This window comes from Phymastichus coffea, unplaced genomic scaffold (assembly GCF_024137745.1).
Source record: "Phymastichus coffea isolate CEN01 unplaced genomic scaffold, Cenicafe_Pcof_1.1 PCOF00020, whole genome shotgun sequence".
NCBI classification, from domain to species: Eukaryota; Metazoa; Arthropoda; class Insecta; order Hymenoptera; family Eulophidae; genus Phymastichus; species Phymastichus coffea.
In genome coordinates this window covers 4,508,089-4,532,507 of record NW_026706831.1, presented here as the reverse complement: position 1 = coordinate 4,532,507, position 24,419 = coordinate 4,508,089, and the positions used below count along the sequence as shown (strand labels likewise).

General features: G+C 34.5%; 2 protein-coding genes across 3 annotated transcripts; both read right to left on the bottom strand.

Annotated features, from left to right (window-relative positions):
- Nucleotides 1–2,466: 2,466 nt before the first annotated feature.
- LOC131675368 (uncharacterized) lies at nucleotides 2,467–4,234 on the bottom strand. Of its 2 annotated transcripts, XM_058954329.1 has the most exons (4): nucleotides 4,146–4,218; nucleotides 3,494–3,711; nucleotides 3,276–3,422; nucleotides 2,467–3,202 (listed from the first exon to the last, which is right to left on the bottom strand). In XM_058954329.1, the coding sequence occupies exons 1-4, from the start codon at nucleotides 4,166–4,168 to the stop codon at nucleotides 2,904–2,906; spliced, it is 687 nt and encodes a 228-aa protein (XP_058810312.1). In that variant the 5' UTR covers nucleotides 4,169–4,218; the 3' UTR covers nucleotides 2,467–2,903. The 2 variants fall into 2 exon arrangements, with proteins under 2 accessions (XP_058810312.1, XP_058810311.1); XM_058954328.1 differs by having other exon boundaries at nucleotides 3,494–4,234.
- Nucleotides 4,235–4,669: 435 nt separating this feature from the next.
- LOC131675422 (uncharacterized) lies at nucleotides 4,670–5,293 on the bottom strand. Its single transcript, XM_058954400.1, has one exon. It carries the CDS (start codon nucleotides 5,291–5,293, stop codon nucleotides 4,670–4,672), a length of 624 nt encoding a protein of 207 aa, XP_058810383.1.
- Nucleotides 5,294–24,419: the final 19,126 nt, after the last annotated feature.

Sequence of the window (24,419 nt, the reverse complement as noted above, 5' to 3'; positions counted from 1 at the left end):
GCAAAATATAATGGTAAGCATATCAAGAAAGCTTAAAACTGCCATGGGAGACTAATACAAAAATGAATTGCTATGATACCTGAGACAGCGATTACAGAATAGCTACAAATATTATTGGATTTGAGTATTGACATGAGCATCTCTAACAGCTTTTTAAAATATCCAGCTATACTCTTATCGCTGTCTGAGTTATCATAGTTTGCTGTTAGTTATTTATTAATATTCAATATAACGAATATATTTCTTATTTCATTATCACAGGCAGCCAGCAAATCGACATATTGATCCTGAGGAGACCGAGCTGGAGAGATTGAAAAATGTAAGCAAATTAATGTGATTTTTTATAAATTTAATTAAATTAATTACATTTAATATTAATTATTATTCTTCGTTTTTTGTAGAAGTTAGCGGCCGTAAAGCGAAGTAAGAAATACTTTATGGATCAAGCCAAAATGTGGCGGGATCGCTATTACGTGGTAAAAGAAGTAAGTAATTTAAACGTAAGGAATTGTAAAATAAAAAGAAATATATTAATTTAAATATTACCGTTTTTCAGGTTCTTGAAGACAGTCGTCGAAAATGATATTTAATAATTTTGTAATAAAGATACTGTAAGATTTTTTAATAAAAGCGATTTTTGCAAAAGTATTGATAACGTTTTTCACTTCTGGATGATCTGGTGCAAAGCTAAATCTAATTAATCCATAAGGGACTGGAAAGGTTAATAACAAATTATGCACGTATAACTGGAAATTTCACTCGCGCGGCTATGTTCAAATGGACGTAGGGGTCGATATATATAAAGTATAACTGGAAATGTTCAAATGGACGTAGGGGTGGCTAGGGGTAGTTCCGCAAGCGCGCATTGCATCCACTGATTGCCAGTGACACAATACGAAACGAGAAAAATCAATTGTAAAAATAAAAGTGTTTAATAACAAATTATGCACGTATAACTGGAAATTTCGCTCGCGCGGCTATGCTCAAATGAACGTAGGGGTGGCTGGGGATGATTCCGCAAGCGCGCATTGAATTCACTGATTGCCAGTGACACAATACGCAACGAGAAAAATTAATTGTAAAAATAAAAGTGTTTAATAACAAATTATGCACGTATAACTGGAAATTTCGCTCGCGCGGCTATGTTCAAATGGACGTAGGGGTGGCTAGGGGATGATTCCGCAAGCGCGCATTGCATCCACTGATTGCCAGTGATACAATACGCAACGAGAAAAATCAATTGTAAAAATAAAAGTGTTTAATAATAAATTATGCACGTATAACTGAAAATTTCACTCGCGCGGCTATGTTCAAATGGACGTAGGGGTGGCTAAGGGATGATTCCGCAAGCGCGCATTGCATCCACTGATTGCCAGTGATACAATACGCAACGAGAAAAATTAATTGTAAAAATAAAAGTGTTTAATAACAAATTATGCACGTATAACTGGAAATTTCGCTCGCGCGGCTATGTTCAAATGGACGTAGGGGTGGCTAGGGGTAGTTCCGCAAGCGCGCATTGAATCCACTGATTGCCAGTGACACAGTACGCAACGAGAAAAATTAATTGTAAAAATAAAAATGTTTAATAATAAATTATGCACGTATAACTGAAAATTTCACTCGCGCGGCTTAGTTCAAATGGACGTAGGGGTGGCTGGGGGTAGTTCCGCACGCTCGCCTTTTTTATACTTATACTATAGGATATAATAATTAATGCCAATCATGTTTTTGAGTATAATATTCGTGTAAAAAGAAATTGTGGGCGAAATACTCAATTTTTCGCCTGAGAGGCTACTTTACCTCATAGGGGTGACTGAGGGTAGTTTCCGAACACTCAAACTATTTGTAGTTTTTCGCAACACTATAATAGATGACGTACCTAATCGCTTGTTCATTAATATTTGTGTAATGACTTGCTGTATAGGTAGGTATGGGAGAGACAGTGGCATAATAATTAAGGGTAGTTTTAAAGGGTTGTAATTAAGTTTGGACAATTTTTCTAGTTAATATATCGTTATTGTACCATATTGATTCAATAAATATCGAGTTGAACGCTGATTTCGAAATTAAAAATTTTCATTCAACTCGAACGTTCGGAACTTCATACTCATTAATTTTCTCATAATTTCTAATATAACTCCTTAATTCAATACACTGGTTAAGGCATTCATTGAAAATATATTTTCACCAAAAATAATAAAAATATTCACTAATTAGAACAATCGATGACTAAATATTTTTTCATTATGTAATAAATTTAACAGTTGTCAAGTATACAATTTTGATTAGTTATTATTTATGGAAGAGTTATTGAAGGCTAGTCATTTATAAAAATCTAAATTGAACTAACTTTTTAATAAATATTTTAGAAATATATTTTGAGATACAATTTTATATTAAGAGTATTAAATGTATTTTCAATTGACTATTTTAATTATTTTATATTAATCATTCGTTTATTATCAAAAATTATTTTTACAGCCCATGACGTTTGGTGTCATTTTAATATACAATGTACGTCACAATTATTTAAGTCCACTATATCTAAAGAAGCTTTGTAAAATATTTTCTGTTAAATTTTTTAATAAATATATAAAACACACGGACACTATGCTTGAGGTTATCACATTGTCTTTTGTAAATAATAAATAAAATTTTAGATTAAACAATTTTAGATTAGTAAAGTAACAGATTAATTGAAAATGTATTTTTAGCAAATTATTGGGTTATTATTATGATGAATATTCATTGTAAATTACGTATTGTTGAAACATTAAATTTTTGGCAATATAAAAAATGTTTCCACAATGTGCTCTTTGAAAAGTAAGCAAAACAGTTTGTACACTCTACTTTTTGTATTTCATGTACAGCATCCTTTCTAACAGTCATCACTGGAATTATTATGCTTGTAAATTTTGATAATGTGCAGAACCTTGGTTTCTTAAAAAACTTAATGCTGAATTTTTTATGTTCTGATCTTCATGATTTACATAATTTTTTACTATATCTTGGTTACTATGATAAAATCTAAGATGCCTTGGAAATTTAATCTTAAAATCTTCACAATATATACAAAAGGCAGAATTATTTGGTTTAGCTTTGTACAATTGAATAATAGATAGATCCATCCTCTCTAATTTTATGTATGCTCTATTGAGCTTTTTATCCAATTGAACGTAGTAAGAAAAACCATGAAATTCTTTAAGAGAATCTATATTATTAAAACTTGTAAGTAACTATAATTTTAAGAGAAAATATTAAAATGACTCTACCATTCATGTCTTCAATAGTGCTTGTAACGATTGTGAAACAATTATACTGAGAACTATCACTAGTGAGACAGCTTTTTTTAAAACCAAAATCATTTAGTGAGACTACTTCATTAACTGAATCACCATTTTCATTATTTGTCTTTGAATCTGAAAATGAAAATACAACTCATTAAAAATATAACGAAGATGAAATAATATCAATATAGAATCCCACTTACTATTTATCTTACATGTTACGCATTCGCATGATTCATTGCCATAACCAAAGTAGTTGTTTCCATAAAAGACTAAAAGCTCTTCACCTTTTTTAATTTCTCTTAAACTTGTTAAATACACCATATGCTTTTCACAAGTTACAAATTCCACATTTGGATTGCAGTCGTGGTTCACAAATGCAATTGTACCCAATAATATATTCTGTTGATTTGATTTGGTGCTATATGAAAACGAAAAATCTAATTTGTTCCATGTCAATAATTGTTCTTCTTCAGGAGTGATACACTTATAATATCCAAACATATTTTTCATCACAGTTTTGATAGGAATATTTTTAATAGCTGTAACTTTGACTCCTTTATATTTTTCCATAGAGTATTTAATGTAGTTCTATCGATTCGACTATTAACGACAAGAATTAGTTAAAACTTTACACAATAGTAGATTAGTGTATAAATTCGATACAGTTTAAATTCCAGGGATGTTCATTACTTTTGAAGCGAGAAATTAATGTTTCAATTTTTTAGGGTTTAACCCGTGCTCTTATGGGAAATCAATTTTCGTCGCTATTCATATTACAATATTTCAGCAATTAACGACAAGATTTCGGTGAAATTTGTTTAGGTGGTAAAAGAATCTTCAACTATTATTTACCTGCTTTTACAATTAGCATTCATTACCTATGAGATTAGCAATAATAAGTTAACAAAGAATAAACCGTGTGTAAAATGTAAGCATGATGACTGCTAGGTAGAGTGGGCAACGTCGCATTGTATATAGGTTAGAATCATCGCGCGCAATCTATTCAAAATGCTTTGTGAAGTAGAATGGTCAAATATGTATAGAAATAAAAACTATAACTTCTCATCTTTTTCAAAATTTATTAATAAAATATCTATTATTTATAAATATTACCTCGTAAACAAAATTATTAAAAAACAGAATAGTAATTATAACTAATAATGAATAAATTAGCTTAGGTTTTTTAAGAAACTCACATTCAATAGTAGAATAAAATAAATATAATTTTTTTAACCAAAACGAAGCTGAACTTATAATTAATAATCATACTAAAATTTATATATGAATTTATAAATTCGTAACAATTGCAATAGAACTTTTTGATTTTATATCTATTCTTTGATTACGCTAATAAAATTAAGTTATGAAGGTATATATTAAATGATATTATCATTGTTTAACAAAAAATCATAAATTTTTTGAATAACTTTTTTATTTTTTGTAACTTTGATGTTACCATTTTCTTTATTACCTAATAGATTTTGTAATCCTTGAAGCTTATTATCTTCATAGGACTTCAAAATCATTTCGTAAGAGATTTGAGCAGCAGCAATGTTTTTGCGAATACCACTAGAAGTACATGAATTTAATACGTTGAGATTTTTTAAAGCTTTACGTATTTGTGCATTCACATTTTGCTGTTGAACGATATCGATCATACATACAGTACAATTAATCATTGTCTCATATGAAATATTAAATTTTGCGACTACTTTTTCTAATATAAGTACATCTGCAAGAGCATCGTGTGCTTGACTAGTTTCAATTTGCAAATTGTTTGCGACCGTGACTAATGTATTTTGTCCTTTTCCTTTTTTTTGCGTACATTTTTTTATTAGCGGTAAGGTATCGACAAAGCCAAAAATAATTGATTTAAAATAAGTCTCCATGAACGTCTTCTTCATTGCCATTAACAATCTTGTGTAATCGAACTTGCAGTTGTGCGCTGCTAAAACGCATTTCGTTTTGAATAAATATAAAAATTCATAGAAAGCAACCATTGCATCTAATAAAGATAATATTTCAAGAATACGCCCAGGTAACATCAACCGTACCGGGAACGTACCCGCAACTAGTTTTTAGGAACTTTGGTACGAAAGGTGGTGCGGATGGGAATCGTATCGGGTACGTACCAGGATGGGTGACAATGTCCGCTATGGTAGAAAAAATATCGTTTCTGGAACGTTCCGGGCATTGTGTACTGCAAAGTTGCCGCAACGTTCCAATACCGTTCCATAGGATTCGTCTGGGTACGTTCCCGGTACGGTTTTGGAACGATCCCAAAATCGAAAAAAATTTTCATCATGGTATCCTGGATACCGATAAGAACGTACCTGGTACGTACCCAGGATGCAGACAGTGGTACGTAGCAGCCACGAATCCGATACGTTTCAGGACGAGAAAAATTGCCATACCCTTGCATTAGGGTACGTTCCCGGTACGTACCAGTACCGCATTTTTCAATGGAACGTTCCTGCCCCGTCTATAATATGTTACTATCTCGTTCCTGCTACGTCGCAGGTACGTACCAACTTTATTTGGAAATAATCAATAAGTTCATTTATTTATTAATTCAAACGATATTTAGTAATTCACAGTATTAAAGTACTTATTTTTTCATCGGTAGAAAACTTTATTAATTTTTACAAATGCTTATAAATTTGTACCAATTTATACATAGTATTTCACAAGGTACCAAACTACACAATAATCTACTTAATCTAGAAAACACATTTGGTTTTTACGCTGACATTTTTATAAACTATTTTAACCAATCGACTGTTACATTATTTCATATACGTACAAGTATTTTCAATTGTTCAACTTTGCCTCACGGAAAAGGAGCAAGATAAAACAGGATTTGATCGGTAACTTTGCATCTTTTTTTAAGTAAGATTTTATACATTGACATTTTGGTATCTAATGATAGGATCTAAAACTTAGTAACTACTCGCCAACGCAATACAAAATTTTTACGGCTTTTTTGTTCATTAGGAAAGATTCTCCTAATGATTTAATTTTTTTTGTCTTCAATCGTTTGAAATATTACAGAAATGACAATTTTCAAAAAATACTTATAGCTCATAACGAGTCTTCAGATCATTTCTCGAAATACACTAAAAATTTTTTTATGATTTTATATCTATAATAAATTATTTCAATTTCGCATGTAATAATTAGATCAAAACTATCAACAATTTAAGAAGTCGTTTTCCAGCTCAAAGAGTGACCCAAAAAAAACCCAATTTTTCGCCCGTTTCGTCGACCTCATGAATTCAATTCGAAAGTGGACTAAATGATAGCTTATGGGGATACTTTAAAGTAGACGAAATGTCAAGTTGAGCATAGTTTCTATTTTTGAGATATGACGAGTTAAACTTGTATTGTAGAAAATAATTAGCATTTTTGCTAAAAATCTTTGATTAATCGGTATTTTTATACTAAAAACATACCAAATGGATGGATTTATATACCAAGCATTTCTAGGAGTTGCTGGGTTTAGCGAATAATCAGATCTCTGCTGAATTTAGGTGCTGTCGAGCAGACGGTGGAAAACTTCTCTTAAGAAATAGTTGCGTATATTACTTTACATAGTTTGAGTGATGAAAATGTAAACTCATCGCTTGCAAAAAGTGTAGTTGTTTTCACCTTTCGACAAATGGATATCATAGTTTTCTAGAAGGATTTCATCACGATATGATGTTTTCTTAAATAATATCTAATCTTATCCAAACTATTGTAAGGATACATAATTGTATGCATGCAATAGAATTGTAATAACCCACCCGCAGGCTCTCTTGCGCAACAACTTGATTTTTGGTTTCCTAAATAATCACTTCGTGTTTATTTATTTCTTCCCTATCTCCTCAACCAGTGCTTCTCAGCGCTCTCCTTCGTCCAGGCCAAGAACATCTGATCAGCTTCGCCAGGAGCCCCGAACCCTGTAGGTCAAGGGCGACCTGGCGCGCCTCCTGCTCGCCCAGACGCTCAACAGGCTCGCCTACATCAAAATCAATTTAAAAAAAATCTTTAATACAGTCGAAGTTTTTCAGCTCGGTTTTGTTTCTGACCTTCGACTCCAATTGAGGGGCACCAAACGTAAACAGTCAGGGCAATATAAACGCTATTAAAGGCACATCCTCCCCTTTTGGCCTCGCGGCTCCTCTGAACCGAAAACTGCGACGCGTCAATTCTCGGAAGGCGCAAATCTATATATATATACTTTGAGACAATTATTTTTTTTTCATCTACTATGCCATTTAAAATATGCTTAGGTTGTAACGAGCAAAAACGCTCAAAAAATGACAAGTTTTATGGAATGAGTCATTTAGAGAATCCATTATTGACGATTAATTGTTTACGCCAAACTCAAAATGCTAAGAAACGAAAACTAGAAGTTCTACGTGATATGCCGCAAAATGGTCAGCTATGTAAAAGTTGTTATGAAATATCCAAAAAACCGAAAATATCACAATTAACTGAATCAGACACGCCTGATTTGTCAATTTATCGTAGAGGCAATAGCTCTCACGGGAGATGTACATTTGGCTGTAAGAATATTCAGAACTTGATTTCTGTACCGAAAGCGATTTCCCATGAGCTCCTTATGAACTACAAATTCTTGATTCTCCCAGACTCACGCATGTGTAGTTCACATATTGGTATTCCTAATTATTGGCCACTTGTTAAGCAAATATCTGCAATTGTCAGTGAAAAGGAACAGAAAGTGTTTCTAATATAATGTACAAATACTATCAAGAAATGAAAAGCTCTCAAAAAGCTGTATTTGACATCAACGCAATAGATCGTATTGGTGATGAAATATTTAAAGATTGGTTTGCTTATAGTATAATAGAATTTCAACGAATTTGTTCTTATGCTAAAACTTGTTAACCTAAACACATAGCGGTTCTTTTGTGCAAGTTACGTACAAGTCTTTCTAATAATCAACTCGCATTTCTCTTCGGAGTTAGCGATCAAACTATTGCCAATTATATGAATTTAGCCAGAGAAGATCTTCTAAAGAACTTAGTTCAATTCATAAATAATAATTATCGCTCAGTGTTATTATCACATAACACTGAAATGGCAAAAATATTATTTGATATAACAGATGACAAGGCATGTCTTGTTTTTGATGCTACGTATCGGCTAGTTCAGAAATCATCTAACTTCGCAGGACAGAAACAACTTTGGAGTGAACAAAAGAAGATGCCTTTAGTGAAACCCATGGTGGCTTGTGCGTCTGATGGATATATTCTATTTGTACTGGGTCCGTTTGACGCACGACATAATGATGCAACTATTTTAGAAGATTGTTTCTGTAGGTTCGCAGACAAATTGCATACGATTGCAGAAGGTGATCATATTTTGGTTGACAGAGGTTTTAGGGACGTTTTGCATTTTTTAACAGAAAGTAAGAAATTAAATGTTCATTGCCCTGGACTTGGCCAACTTGAGACGATGGAAGCAAATATGTCTAGATTTGTCACAAAATGTCGCTGGATTATTGAACAAGTTTTCGGCCGCCTCAAAAAAAAGTTCAAATATTTTGCTTTGCCAGCCCATAATGCAACATTAAATCATGATTTCGGCTATCTACTAATTGCTTTTGCACTTTTAAATTTATTTCATAAACCTGTCTTAAGTGACAAGCTTCATCAGGATATTGCTCAAATAATGAAATCACGAGTAAACGTCCCAAACCGTCTGAAACTTATTGCTCAGGATTTTAATCTTTCTCAACTTAAAGCTCCCTATCTTGACATCGAGTACACCGCATTGGATAATGAAGAGAATAATAAAAGATTGCAATTCCCTAGACTAACCTTAGATCACTTGTACCACTTAGGTTTAGGTCCTTATCAAACAAGAAATGCAGCTTCTTACTATGCAGAGCATACAAATGAAGGCATATTCTTAGTACAAAAGTTTTCTCCACCACCGAGACACCGAACAGCTACCTTGGATTATGCTAGATATGAGATTGATGTCAAAAATCCTTTACTTATCAAAGCTTACATGAAATCCCGATATCGTAGTGGAAAATATCATCACATTTTTATCCTAGTCGATAAAGCAAAGACTGGAAGAGATTCAATCCTGGAGTACTACTGTACCTGTGAAAGTGGTTCACGGACAGTTGGTTGTTGCAGCCATGTTATGACAATCGTTTGGTATCTGGGTTACGCACAGTATGAAGGAGTTCATATACCGAATCCAGATATTTGTGACATATCTATTTCTATACGTAAAGAAGTAGATTCGCATACTTAAATACACTTGCTATTAAGATTCGCTTCAGAAATTAATTTATTTGTGAATTTTAAAAAAATACAAAAAGGCTAAAAAAAGAAAAAAGAAAGAAAATTACAAAAAACAACAAAACAAGTAAAAATTACAAAAAAAAAATACAAAAAAAACAAACCTCTTCGTGGATTAGTACCGTGTCGTGGTGAAGAGGCTTATATATTATTGAAATAATGTGCATTTCAGTAATATAACCAAACCTAATCTTTCTTAGAAATATACATTTACTTATTAATTCAAAGGCCTCCCGTTCGAATACTTTGGATTATCTATCAAGATTTGCTAACTCTATAGTATAAAGATACCGATTGATCGAATATTTTCGGCAAAAATCCTGTTTTTTTCTGTAAAATCGGCTATACCTCACTTGAACAATATCTAATGACAGATTCGAAAAGAATAGAAGATTTTATATAGGAATATATTTTGCGTGTTTGAGAACCTTGAACATAATGAACAAGATTGTCAAGAATGTTTGATTCATCTCGGCGTGAACAGGTTAACTAACAGGTTCGACTCGTCATATCTCCAAAACCAAACCTACGCTCAACTTGAAATTTGTTCTACTCTAAAGTATCGCCATAAGCTATAATTTAGACCACTTTTTAATCGAATTCCCGAGGTCGACGAAACGGGCGAAATTTTGGGTCACTCTTTATTGTTTACGATACAAAATTGATAATTGCAAAGTTTTTTTAACGAATAAAAGCATTTTTCAGTCAATTTTCATGCGCTAATCTCGAATCTCAAGTTATTATAATTATTCAATATGTATTTATTAACTTAATTTAATTTATAATTAAATATCGCTAGTAATATTGCAACAAATAAATATGATGCAAATTCGAATATACAACAGCGATCCTAGCACCTTAAGAAAGAGAAGCAAGAATTTGACACTTTTATAACTGATTTTTGATTGAGTATATATATGTGTGTGTATATATATATGTAGATATATATATATAATAGTAGAGTATATATATATATAATAAATGAAAAATTTTTAATTTATTTAAACAATTAAAATTGCGTTGTAAAATAGCGACCCAACTGTACATACATATAAAATTTCTGATAACGATTGTTACCCGTTTGTTGATTTTATAATGGCCAAAAAAGGAATTCGCGAATTCATTATTTAATTATTATTTAAAAACGGTTTGTTAATTTAGTGGTTTTTATTTTGAATAATGTTCCGCTTATCACGAGTGACTTTTTGATGTAAAAATCTTCCATAAATTTATTGTAAACTCTATTTTATTCATTTATCTAAATTAAATTACTTATATTTTAAGAGGCGATTTTTCCTTGAAAAACGACTTCTACGAAGAAATTCGTTATCTTCTACTTGATTTTTTAAGTCACTAATTTTTAATTTCGAGTGAGCCATTTTGCGACAAAATCTGTACAAAGTTTATGCGAATATCAAAAATAGCGTCGTAGGGGCAACAAAAAGGAGCCGTTTTCGCAATTATAAATTCACTTGTCGCTGCGGCAAGAGGACTTGGAATCTTGCCTTGCCTAGCAGCGCGAGCACTGATTGAAATAAAGACTCAGCTATTTCCTGAGACCGAATTTCATTCTTCAGTGGTTAGTTTGCTATTCCTTTCCTATGATAATCTAAGCGCTTAACTCATAAGACTCTCTCTCTCTCTCTGATGAGAAAAAAGCAGCCTTAAATTACTTCCTGTTCAAAATTAATATTGCCTAGAAATTAAATTGAGTATTTGTTGCGGCGCTGTTGGGCTTTACCTCGATAAATGCAACAGTATTCAGTTGTATTTCAAACGGCTCATCGAAGCAGAGAACTACGTGGATAACACTGTGTTCGCTATTCGTTGATTAAAGCAATATCAAAACTCAAAGTATTTTTACGAGTCAACTTCTTGCTTACTCTCGAAAACGCGATTATCAATATATCTTAGAATCCCAACTATTTATTTTGATAACGTAGGATAAGGATTAAACGTTCATCAATGCATTCATACTTCGGACAACGAATTTTCAACTGCCTGCCGGCTGTAAAACGTAACGCAGCCGTCTTTTTAGTATTGATTTCCTGAAGGACTTCAAACTTAGGGGCGGTTCGGTATAAACTCGGTATGAATTTTAGTATGAAGGTTTGGTCGGTGTCTGACTTATCATCCGGTAGTTTCAATATCGACGAAACCTACGTGGAGTCTGTCCCTATTGCTGCCACTGCTGTGTCAAAGATCTCACTTGTAGAGGAGACTCAAATTAATGAACTCCTTAGCCGCGTGAATAGGTCGCTGATACTGGGCTTTGGTTTAGTTAACAAACTTAGTTGAATACTCAATTGATCTGCAGAAGCTAATTAAGCAGCGCTACCATTTAGTGTCAAAACCACTCGAGGAAGTCCTTCACCACCGACTGGACGAGCTTATAGCTAGCAGCAAGGTGATCGAATCCAGCAGCCCCTGGGTTAGTCTGGTCGTCATGATTCATAAGCCCAACGGTACATGAAAATTTTGCATTGACTTCTGTATAAAATGTGTTTTATATGATGAGGAACTATAAACGTTTAAGTTTTTTGATAAATCTCAAACTCCATTTCATGGATTCTTACGTTAGCTATTTTCCTAAGAACTTAGGCGATTACAGCAAAGAGCAAGGGAAGCACTTCCATCAAGATCTGAAAGAAGTTGAACTTAGATGGCAAGGAAAATGAGACATGAATATGTTGGTAGACTACTGTCGGCTACTAGAGAGAGATCAAGTATCAGTAGATAATGATGATGGTAGTTCGAAAAGAACTAAAAATCTACTGCATGGATCTTTTGTCAATAAAAGAGAACATTATAAACGAATATAAGAATAAGCACCATTCACCAACAAATACCAGTTGTCGCATCAAACGAGTTTCGGATTTAGTAATTACCAAAATATATTAGAGGCAAATTTTGGATAGATTAGACTTGTAATATCCAATTTGATCTTGATCTTGAAGTTTACCCTATGGCGTCAAAAGGACCACGCATTCGGATTCGGCTACCATCAAAACATATTAATAGAATAGTTTTGTCCCACAGTTTAGTGTCATGAACGCTACAATTTCCTATTTTTACAATTATAATATAAACCCTCTATATAATAACATAAAGAGACCTTGAAATGACCTCGGTAGTTATGATACAAAAAAATTAAATAGATATCTGAACGTATAATTTCCCATTCTTTCAGTATCAGCAGTCAAATATTGATTTTTTGCAAAATAAACACATTTGACCTTAACTTTGACCTTGATCTCTACCCGTTGGGGTCAAACGGAACGCAGATTCGTTATTAGCGACCTAGAAAAATCTAAAATCTGGTAGCTATTTTCGTTCAAATTACTTCTTTCCATTTCACCTTCGAATAGCCTTGACCTAGATGTGCTGGGGTCTAATAAACCTTGCATTCGTGCTCAGCGATTCAAAATACATAGGAATATATATGTCGCGTCCGAATATCGGGAAAGTGGTTTTTTTGTGCCGGTGTTATCTAAAGAATTTTTGCTCCGTTTAGATCGCATTTTGTGGTTCTGTATTCAGTGAATATTTTTATAATAATCCTTTAAATACTGAATACTCGTGGTCTGTACAGACGGCGCGCGGCTGGCGCTGGCGATCACTGGAGACTGAATACCTTTTCGTTCAGTATGGATCTTGTTGATGGTGTATGAAATATTATAGTATAATATACAATTCAATTACTATTTCGCTGTCTATTCTACATTAAATAAAAAGATTTTTAATTTCAATATAAACTGTTTACTTACTTGATAAAATTTGATTTCATAGTAATTCAATGATTGTAATGTATTTGGATATTTAAAATCAGAAAATTAAATAAATCATAACGATTATACGAGGGTGGTCCGATAAGTACTTAGCCTACAAAAGAAAAACGAAAATTTTGGAAAAGTGGCGTTTTATTTTTCAACATAGTCTCCTTTTAGTTCGATACACTTGGCTCGGCGATGCTCCAACTTTTTTAACCCGTCTGAAAAATACGTTTCCTCGAGGTCTGAAAAGTAGGCTTCCGTGGCAGCGATTACCTCCTCATTCGACTCAAATTTCTGCCCAGCGAGTGACTTTTTCAAGTTTGGAAACAAAAATAAGTCGCACGGGGCTAAATCTGGAGAATACGGTGGATGGAGCAGCAGTTCGTAGCCTAATTCGACCAATTTGGCCATGGCGACGGCGGAGGTGTGAGCCGGTGCGTTGTCATGGTGGAAGAGCACTTTATTCTTCGCCAAATGGGGCCGTTTTTTCTGCAATACGACGTCGAATCGGCCCAATCATTCGACATAGTACAGCCCTGTGACCGTTTTGCCCCTCTCCAGGTCGTCGATGTAGATCACACCTTGTGAATCCCAGAAAACGGTGGCCATCACCTTTCCGGCCGATGGGGCAGTCTTCGCCTTCTTCGGAGCACTTTCACTGGATAAACTCCACTGTTTCGACTGTTCCTTGGTCTCTGGTGTATATCAGTGGATCCATGTTTCGTCGACTGTCACGAAACGACGCAGAAACTCCTTCGGATTGCGCTTAAACAGCGTCAGACATTGCTCTGAAGTTGTCTCACGGTTGCGCTTGTTGTCCGGAGTGAGCAAACGCTGCACCCATCGCGCCGACAGCTTTCTCATGCCCAAAATTTCATGCAGGACATGACCCACGCGGTCTTTTGAGATGCGTACGATCTTAGCTATCTCGCGCACCTTCAATCGTCGATCTGCCAATACGAGATCGTGAATTTTTGTCACGTTATCCTCCGTGGTAGCAGTTTTCGGAGCACCTGGACGTGGCTCTTCAAAAATCGACGTGCGACCACGTTGAAACTCATTAAACCAATTTTTGACGGTCGCCATCGAAGGAGACGAGTCATCGTACACAGCATCCAAGCGCTTTTTGATTTCGCTGCGCAATTTCCCTTCCAAAAACAAGAATCGAATCACCGACCGATACTGCTCTTTTTCCATTTTTCAAAAATCAACGGACACACTTGCTTTAACACGCTCTCAAAAATAAACTACAACTCCGATCCGGCTGAAATCTTGACAGTAACCATCGAGAAGGTTGTACTACGTGATAGAATATTTCTTTTGCGAGAGTGGCGCCATCGGGCGGTGAGGCTAAGTACTTATCGGACCACCCTCGTACTACCATACGGTGGTTTCACGTGGTGCGACGCCGACTATGACTTCAACGTGCCCGATGATTCATAGACTAATTATTATATCATAATTATATCATAAAAAATATTTCATAGACCGCTTTCGAAGACAAACATTTTTCAAGTGAAAAAAAAATGAATTTTATGAAAATTTATTTAAGTAGAAAAAATGTATGCTGAGGAATCTAATAAAATGATACTTCTAGATTATAGTGAATTTCATCATACTACAAGAACATTACCGTTCACTAGAACATATTTCATAGCCGCTGCTACATCACTCCCGGTTTTCTTTTTTACTGGTAATCCAGACATACTTGGACATGACGTCGATAAAATTGAAAAGTCGACTGTAGCCGCGGTTGTATCGTGATAGACGATATCAAGACTGCATATCAACGATATGGGTTTACCAGAAGTTGTCAATGGCACGAACGTCATACTTCCGCTGAGGATAGTTATGCTTTGTAGGGTTAAGAAGCTGTTCCACCAGGATCTCCATGCTTTTCAAGTCTGTTTTTATTATTTTCAATAGTTTCTTTCAACTATTTCAGATCTGTAGTTATAATGGTTTGCAAATCGACGATATCACTCCTCAAATAGGCACAGATTGCGATTTTCCCCTGGTTATTCAATAGTGATCTTGAATTCGACCTTCAACATTACTTGAAGGTAAAATTCAGTATTTAAAATGGAAATCCCCATTTATTATTATAGAAATAAAAAGCGGGAAAAAAATACCTTTCTAACAATATAAGATACATAAGGGGGGGGGGGGGGGGTAAGTCTAACATGATCCAAAAGATATTTGAAGTTCAAATGTTTCTGGTACCTCTAAGAATTCTCAAAACAGTATTATAGTTTGATTGGATTGTGTTTTCGGAAAAAATGTTTCTTACAAAAGTTATAAGATTTTTCCCTGAATATTCAGCGGTGACCTTAAATTTGCTCTTAGACTTGACCTTCAAGATCACTTATCCAAAACATGTGTAACGACTAGTCGCAAGCTCCGAATACGCAAACAAGTTTTCTGTTACCACAGCGGCCATATTGAATCCGCCATTATTTAAAATGAAAAACTAACTTGAAATTTGAATTCTGCGACCACCAAAACACGAATAACTATGCTAACTTGAAAATGTTTGTTATCATACATTTCGCTTATTTCCTCATTCTACCTCAAGAAGTCATTTTTTAATTCGCCGCTTGTCAAAATCACTCTTCATTATCAATGTTGATAGTATTGTAATTTGATACCCAAATTGGTTTTAGCTAAAAAGTTACCTACTGTAAACATTTTTGATTCGAGTTTTTCAGCAATCAGTTATCAACTCGAGATATTTATTCTAAATGAATTAATGAGTTATTACATTGGCTGAAATCATTTTTTTATCGATTCCTTTTTAGAGTAATTAAAATTTTCTATCTATGACTTCGAGTAACTTTTGGTAGTTTTGTTGATCTTATATATTCTTCTGCTAATTTTCCTTTACATCGAAATGACGCGACTTTCAGAGAGAGAACGATTTCAATTTTAATGATGCGAGCTTGGGGTATGCTCAAACGATCTTATGCTCAGGTAAAAGATGTTTTAAATCAAAGTTTTAGAAATGGTTTTGCTCCAATATTAATATCAACCGTCGAAAGAACGGTAAAATGTTTTGAGGAAAATGGCAGTGTCAAAGATAGACCACGAACCGGAAGATCAAATACCGCTACAAGTAATGATAAATCATTGGATGTTATGTTATCTTTCACTGAAAATCCTTATATAGTACCTGAAAATCTGCTTAGAAACATGATATTAATAAAGATTCTATTTTCAAAATACCAAAGTAAAGCATATTTCATCTATTCAAACTTAAACTTATTCATGAACAGAATGAATGTGATTTCGATCGTAGGCTAGAGGACATGACTAATTGATGACGATTCAAACTTTCCTTCCAACATAGTTTTCTCTGTTAAAGTAACATTTGAGCTAAATGGATCTTTGAATAAACATAACTGCATGTATTAGGCTCAAACTAATCTTCACTGGATGTAAGAAGACAATACACAATACCCTCACAAGTCGAATGTTTGGTGTGGAGTATTGAATAATCAGTTGATAGGTCCATTTTCTCTTATTGCAGGAAATTTAAATGAAACAAAATGTTTGCTACCAGTTGAAGATCTTACCTTGATTGGCTAGGTCGAGAAAGATTTTGCTTTCACTGTATGAGCCGGGAAAGATTTCACTTTGACAGGATGGACTGTGCAGAATTTTGCCTTCACTGGCTGAACTCTACAGAATCTTAACTTGACCGGTTGGACTGTAAAGAGTTTTGCCGTATCAGACTATATCTTGATGTCATGACCATTTTATTCAAATGTTCTGCATCAGCATTTTTTAATCCTGACTATGACTTTGCAAGGACTAATTGGAAAAAAATGCAGTTATCCTAGTATCTAATAATTTGCTTTTTATCTCTGAAATCAAAAAGACAGGGTCCTATTAAAAAAAAACTCTATTTTACCTTGAAATGACGTTGAAGGTTAAGCATAAGGTCAAATTCAAGGTTACCAGGTTAATTCAAAGTAAGGTAAGGAATAGATGGGAAAAAATTTTATTACTTTTGTATGGAACATTTTTTCGCGAAAACTTAGTTCAGTTAAACAATAATACTGTTTCGAAAATTCTTAGATGCCAATGACATTTGACCTTCAAATAACTTTTCAACCATATTTGATCATATAACTTATATCCGTTGAAAAGAAAATTTTTCCCGTTTTTTTATGTTATTAAAAAAAGTGTTTCCATTTAAATATCTGAACTTAATTTTGAAATGACCTTGAAGGTAAATCCTTAATTCAAATTTAAGGATACTATTGAATAGCTAGGGAAAAATCATATAACTTTTGTATAAAACATTTTTTCCGAAAATGTGTTCCCGCTGAATTATCATATTGTCCCGGAACTTTTCAGGCACCCTGTATATGAATGATTGAGCTATTACTGAGCTCAGATGCTTCGAAGCATTAATTTTTTTCTGAAATTATAAATACGAGGGTCGTTTGAAAAGTCCGTGCAAAAATAAAAACTGCTTGGTTTTTATTAATAAATTTTTTTTATTTTCAACATAGTCTTCTTTTAGGCTTATACACTTAATCCAACGCTGCTCTAGTTTGTTAATCCCTTCCAAATAATAGGATTTGTCCAAGTCTGTAAAATAGGCATTCGTTTCTGCAATAACCTCCTCGTTTGAATAAAATCTTTTCCCCACCAGCCATTTTTTCATATTAGAGAACAAATAATAGTCCGACGGAGCCAAGTCTGGAGAATAGGGGGGATGTGAAACGAGCTGGAACCCTATCTCTATCAGTTTTGCGGCCACAACTGCTGAGGCGTGAGCTGGCGCATTGTCGTGGTGGAAGAGGACTTTTTTGTGGGCCAATCGTGGACGATTCCCTAGCAACTCGGTTTTCAAACGACCCAATAACGATGAATAATATTCGCCTGTAATGGTTTTACCCTTTTCCAAATAGTCGATGAAGATTATTCCTTGCGAATCCCAAAAGACAGTTGCCATAACCTTCCCGGCTGAAGGAATTGTCTTCGTCTTTTTCGGAGCAGATTCCCCCTTGGTAACCCATTGTTTAGACTATTCTTTGGTCTCAGGAGTGTAGTGATGTATCCATGTTTCATCTACAGTGATGAAACGACGCTTAAAGTCTTGCGGATTTTGCTGGAACAGCTGCAAACCATTCTTGCAACACTTCACACGATCTCGTTTTTGGTCAATCGTGAGCAATCGCGGCACCCATCTAGTGGATAGCTTTTTCATGTCCAAATGTTGGTGCAAAATATTATGTACCCGTTCGCTCGAGATGCCAACAGTACTAGCAATCTCACGCACCTTCACTCTTCTGTCAGCCATCACCATATCATGGATTTTATCAATGATTTCTGAAGTGGTAACCTCAACAGGGCGTCCAGAACGTTGAGCATCTTTTGTGCTCATATGGCCACTCCGAAAATTTTAAAACAACTTATAAACCATTCTATTCGAAGTTGCACAATCACTATAATGTTTATCAAGCTTCTCCTGAGGCGTTTTCCTTTAAAAAAGTAATGTTTAATCAATTCACGAAATTCTTGTTCGTCCATTTTTTTACAACCACTCGATTTCTTTGATTGAAACGAATGTAAAACGCAAAGTAATTGGTCGATCTGGCTGAAACTTGGTGTGTGCTCTTCCAAGATATGCACTAACTGAAAATAACCTTAATACGCACTAGTAGCGTCATCTCTCTGACTTTGCACGAACTTTTGAAACGACCCTCGTATGTTAAAATATTGTTGCTTCTGAGAATTTGAACTCGTCAGTAGCTAAACTATTCTTCGTTACTAATAAAAATAGATGCATATTGAGGACTTCATTTAACACGAAATGAAATTATTCAAGTCAATTCAAATGTCATTCTCAAATAATAGCATCCATTATATTTCTTACTAAAGTTTCTTTCTATTTGAAAGTTATACGTATTATTATATATATTGCTATATTATACTTGATTAGGGAAACATATTTTGCTATAATTATAAAATTACTTTTCACACAAATTATGAATTTTAATGTTTATTTTTACTCATTAGTTTCTTTGCTATGTTGAAAATAATACATCATATAATATATACAAGGTGTGATCAAAAAGTAAGGTGAATTTTGAAATTTAGCGGGCTACGTCCGTTCGATCTTCGACTTTTTTATTTGGTTATGTCGGTACACTCGTCTAGAACATACGTTCCAGATTTCAGCTTTGTAGTATGTTTGGTTTGTTTGCGAGAGGCATCAAGGTTAGAAGTGTTTTGCGTGCTCCACGATTTGCTGCTGCCTAAAAACATGGATCAAAGAGTTTGCATTAAATTTTGTGTGAAAAATGGAATCAAATGTTCCAAAACACTTGAAATGCTGAAAGTGGCATACGGTGAGTCTACTTTAAGCCAAAAAATTGTTTACAAGTGGTATAAACTCTTCCAAGAAGGCCGAGAAGACACCGATGACGAACCTCGTTCTGGACGCCCCAGCACATCAACAACTGATGAGAATGTTGAAGAAGTGAAGAAAATAGTGTTGGGAAATCGTCGAATTACCATTAGAGAAATTGCTGATGATATTGGCATCTCATTTGGTTCGTGCCAATCAATTTTGACGAGTGTTTTAGACATGAGACGTGTGTCAGCGAAGTTTGTTCCGAAATTGCTCAATTTCGACCAAAAGAAACGTCGCATGAGCATCGCCCAAGAGCTACTGAATGACGTCAACGATGATCCAGATTTACCCAACAGGGTTATAACAGGTGACGAAACATGGGTATACGGTTATGACGTCGAGAGTAAGACTCAATCGTCCCAGTGGAGGCATTCTGGATCACCAAGACCAAAAAAAGCACGCCAAGTTCGATCAAATGTAAAGGTTTTGCTTACAGTTTTCTTTGACTGCAGGGGCGTGGTGCATCATGAGTTCTTGTCACAGGGTAGAACAGTAAATAAGGAATATTACCTGCAAGTTATGCGCAATTTGCGCGAAGCAATCCGCCAGAAACGTCCGAATTTGTGGAAAAATAAAAATTGGCTTTTGCACCATGATAACGCCCCTGCTCACACATCGTTGCTTGTGCGCGAATTTTTGGCTAAAACCAACACAGTAACGATGCCACAGACACCGTATTCCCCAGATCTGGCCCCCTGTGACTTCTTCTTGTTCCCAAAACTGAAGAGGCCCATGAAAGGACGGCGTTTTGCCACGATTGAGGAGATAAAGACGGCATCGAAGGATGAACTAAACAAGATCACAAAAAATGATTTTTTGAAATGTTTTGAGGATTAGAAAAAGCGTTGGCACAAGTGCATTATATCCGAGGGGGATTACTTTGAAGGAGATAAAATAAAAATTGATGAATAAATAAATATTTTTTGAGAAAAATAAAAATTCACCTTACTTTTTGATCACACCTCGTATACTATTTGATATGTCATATCTTGGACATTAACTACCATTTAAACCTAACAATTAAGTCGTGCCAATATGAAATTTAGTGGGTAAGGCTTATTTAATTATTATTGATGAGTAAATTCTGGCAAATTAGAATGCAAAATATATTAAATAAATGTGATAGAGAGTTGTCTATTACTATACCTTGGAGATCGTGTGTTGACTACGTCTATAGATCAGGATAGATGATGTTGAAATAAGTTGATAAGCAAGGTTCACTTTGTAACTATTAGATAATGTTCATTGAAAAATAATAATAAATGGTTTTTACTATGGTTCGTTTGCAACGATAGGTTTATAAATTGAGTAAAAATATAAGTAACACTGAACTGTCAAATTGACGGGGTGCGGTACTCTAGGTACAAATCACTTAAAAGAGCTTGTAAGACTGACTTGCAAAACGTATGCAAAGCCTTTCATAATCGATTATTTTTCGATATCTGCAATTAATGTAGTATATCACTTGCTACATTGTATAGTAATTCGCTGAGTACAAGGTTTCTGTTTAGTAGTGCATTTGCTTGTGGTAAGATTTCATGCCAGTTCAATGATTTCCTCCGGACGTATACTAAATTTTGGTTTCTTAAGAGCTTAAATTTCGGGATCGTATGCGCGATATTAAAAGATGCAACTATATAAAAAAAATACATTGTGAGATGTAACAGATGAAATAAACACATAAAGGATAGATAGTCCTCAAATTATAAAATGTAGAACAAAAATAGTATTGATTCTAGAAGCCGTCAGTAGATAAGTGGTAAACCAATTTTAATATAATATATCAACAATAACATAATTTATTTAACATTACAGATCTAGTTCTGAGAAAGTTCTATCGCCTTTGTTAAATGTAATACTTACCGGCATATTTTATATGTATGACAATAAATATGAAATTTCTTTTTGTTTGAGCGTACTTATTGTTATATATTTAGTTTTCAAGGCTTTCGTATAATTACATTATATTTGTATCTATCATTGTAGCAATTATTCAATGTTCAAGAAAATAAAAATTATTTTGAAAAGCAATTATATTAAAGTTGTAATGTACAGATTTTTTAATTCGAACAAACCAGGTTCAATTTCTGGTCAAGCTAAATTTTTTCTTTATTTTTAATAATTATATACTATTTTCTTTAGTAATGGCCCGTTATTTATAATAATAATTGTATATTTTTAGGAAATTACTAGTAGGTTGCGTTGCAGAGAGTAAGTTACAGAGGTTAACATTCTCTTTCTTTTTTTAACGGGCGTCGGCTACCCCAATGTAACTAACTAGCATGTGTGACATCAAGCATTTACCGGGTTTCTTTTTCAGTATTACTTAGGTCGGACCTATTTTTACCAATAATTGAATCCCTATTATAGGGATTAGGGGTTTAAGATTTTCGTTGTCTTAGTCTGTCAATCTGTTCTAGCCATTTTGATTTTCTCCTTTTCTTAATTGATTTGAATTGCTTTCTTGATGAAGCGGATTTAAGCTCCCATTTCTCATGCTATGATAGTATTGTTGCTATTAGGATGTCTCTCGATAGCCTAAGCAATCCTATTTCCAAGGCTAATCTATTTCAGTTGTTTTAATATACGGAGTATTCAAACATGGTGTGCTACGCGTTTTCCTTTCTTTCACCGCAGAGGCGGGAATTACTGTTAGAGCGAACCTCTCTTTCGGATTCTAGTTAGTCGTTTCGTGGCCGGATAGATTCCAAAAGCATCCATGGTGGCTAACTGCTTACGGCAGTCGGTATTCCATCGCACCGTATCTCCTGAGTATTCACACTTTTGCCTTCAGTGTGAGGGTATACGTTCCTTGTCCGTTCTTCAAAGTCTTATTTTTTTTACCATCTTTGGACTAGGGTCTCCCGTGCTTTTTTTCTCATGCGATTTTTTTGATCTTTTCACGATTTTTTGCTCTTCGATTAGTTAACTTTGTCTTTTATATTTTCCTTGCTTGATCCCTACTCATCCCTATTTTCTTCCTCTCTAGAGCTAATAATCTTATAGGAGGTAACCTACAAGCACGTTAGCTGCGTCTCTTAACAGCGACAGTCGTGACATAATTATACGAAAATTCATTTTGCACTGCACTACATTTATATTTTTATCCACCAAATATGCGAAGATATGTTCTGCCTAACTTGATCTTCCATACAGCTAAATTGACTCACCCATCGTCGACAAAAGCTGTCTACGTGCTGGCCATAGCCCTTCGATATTAGGCATAAGTCGCGCCGGCAACGCGCAGACTATTGACGCCTTTGTTGCTGTTTCTTTGTCTAAATGCTTAAAGGATCATTTTGTTATTGTTTAGCCAGATAATCAAGTAATTTATCTTAATTTTCAAAAGTTTATTAAGAACTGAGGAGGTTTGAATTTCTTTTGCTATAAATACCAAGAGCCTTTCACATTTGTGCACTGTCAACTCCAGTAACCTGCTAGTGAGCATTGAGCAATGAGCTCTGAGGTATTATTAATAAGTTTCTACTAGGTGTGCCATTTCTATTATCAATATCAAAGCTAAATCGTCAACAAATCTAATTAGCAATGCTTCGTTCTGTAGCTGCAGCTGTAACGGTCTATCATTAATGCAAATCCCCAAAAAAGGGTCATTTATTGAGCTCTGTGGTACACCCGTACACACCGGAGACCCGTAGACCCATAGACCCGTAGATAGTCAGTCACTATCTCGCCGTTTTTGGTTACGATTACCAATTTTCTACCCTTGAGATAGCTGTTTAATATTCTTGGAAGATAATGCGGCATCTTTTTTCGAAAAAGGGAATGATAGATAAATTCCAAGTTAGCAAAATTGAATGCATTCAATGAAATGAAATCTCCCCGTTATTATTTTATTCGATAATGCTCTCATCATATTAAAAATGAGTCTTTCGAGTAGCTTCTTCGTTGTGACTATTATTCCCAAAAGTCTGCACGATGTGAAACTGGTTGTAAAGCCTATTTTGCAATATGGAGAACTCCCCTGGCGGGCTACTTTTTTTTCATTTGGGAGCTAGTTCATTGTTGCCTTGTTGAAAATAGCACTTCTACGATTTTCCACAAGCTCAGTTTGTCTTTCGGCACATTTATACCGTGTGCCTTATCTAGTTCGCTTATTACTAAGTTATAAGGCAAGACCTAAGCTCTCAGTTTATCGACTTGATGAGATTTATCCATATCTCATTTCTATTCATTTGAATTTCTATTCATAAAGGTTCTTCTAGCCCCTTTGTAGGCCTCTTGTACCTCTATCGATTTTGGCCAATGAGATCTTCTTGCCCGTTACTGTAACCATTTCATTTATTTCATTCTCTTTTTAGATTAGATATATAGTTATTTCATCAATAAGCTAGTTTTCTGTGATCCGATGCCAGCCAACGTGACATTATTTTATAGCAATCATCTGTTCTAAGCTATTTCAAAGCATTTGCTCCTCGTCCACTGTTCAATAGCTCTTTCTATTTGGTGCTGTGCTGATCAATGGCAAGAAGATATCCCGATACACTTTATAAAGATCATCCTCTTTTCATTATACTTTCTCCGTTAGTTCCGGTTCCCTTCACCCTTCTCTTCACCCTGTTACCCAACTTCCTCTAGGGGCTAC

Bases quoted from the DNA above. Each gene is read 5' to 3' on its own strand.
- LOC131675422 (XM_058954400.1), bottom strand. From the start codon at position 5,293: ATGGTTGCTTTCTATGAATTTTTATATTTATTCAAAACGAAATGCGTT.
- LOC131675368 (XM_058954328.1), bottom strand. From the start codon at position 3,863: ATGGAAAAATATAAAGGAGTCAAAGTTACAGCTATTAAAAATATTCCT. The intron at 3,423-3,493 runs GTAAGTGGGATT...TTTCATTTTCAG, and splicing joins CGTAACATGTAAGATAAATA to ATTCAAAGACAAATAATGAA. The intron at 3,203-3,275 runs GTAGAGTCATTT...ATTCTCTTAAAG, and splicing joins CACTATTGAAGACATGAATG to AATTTCATGGTTTTTCTTAC.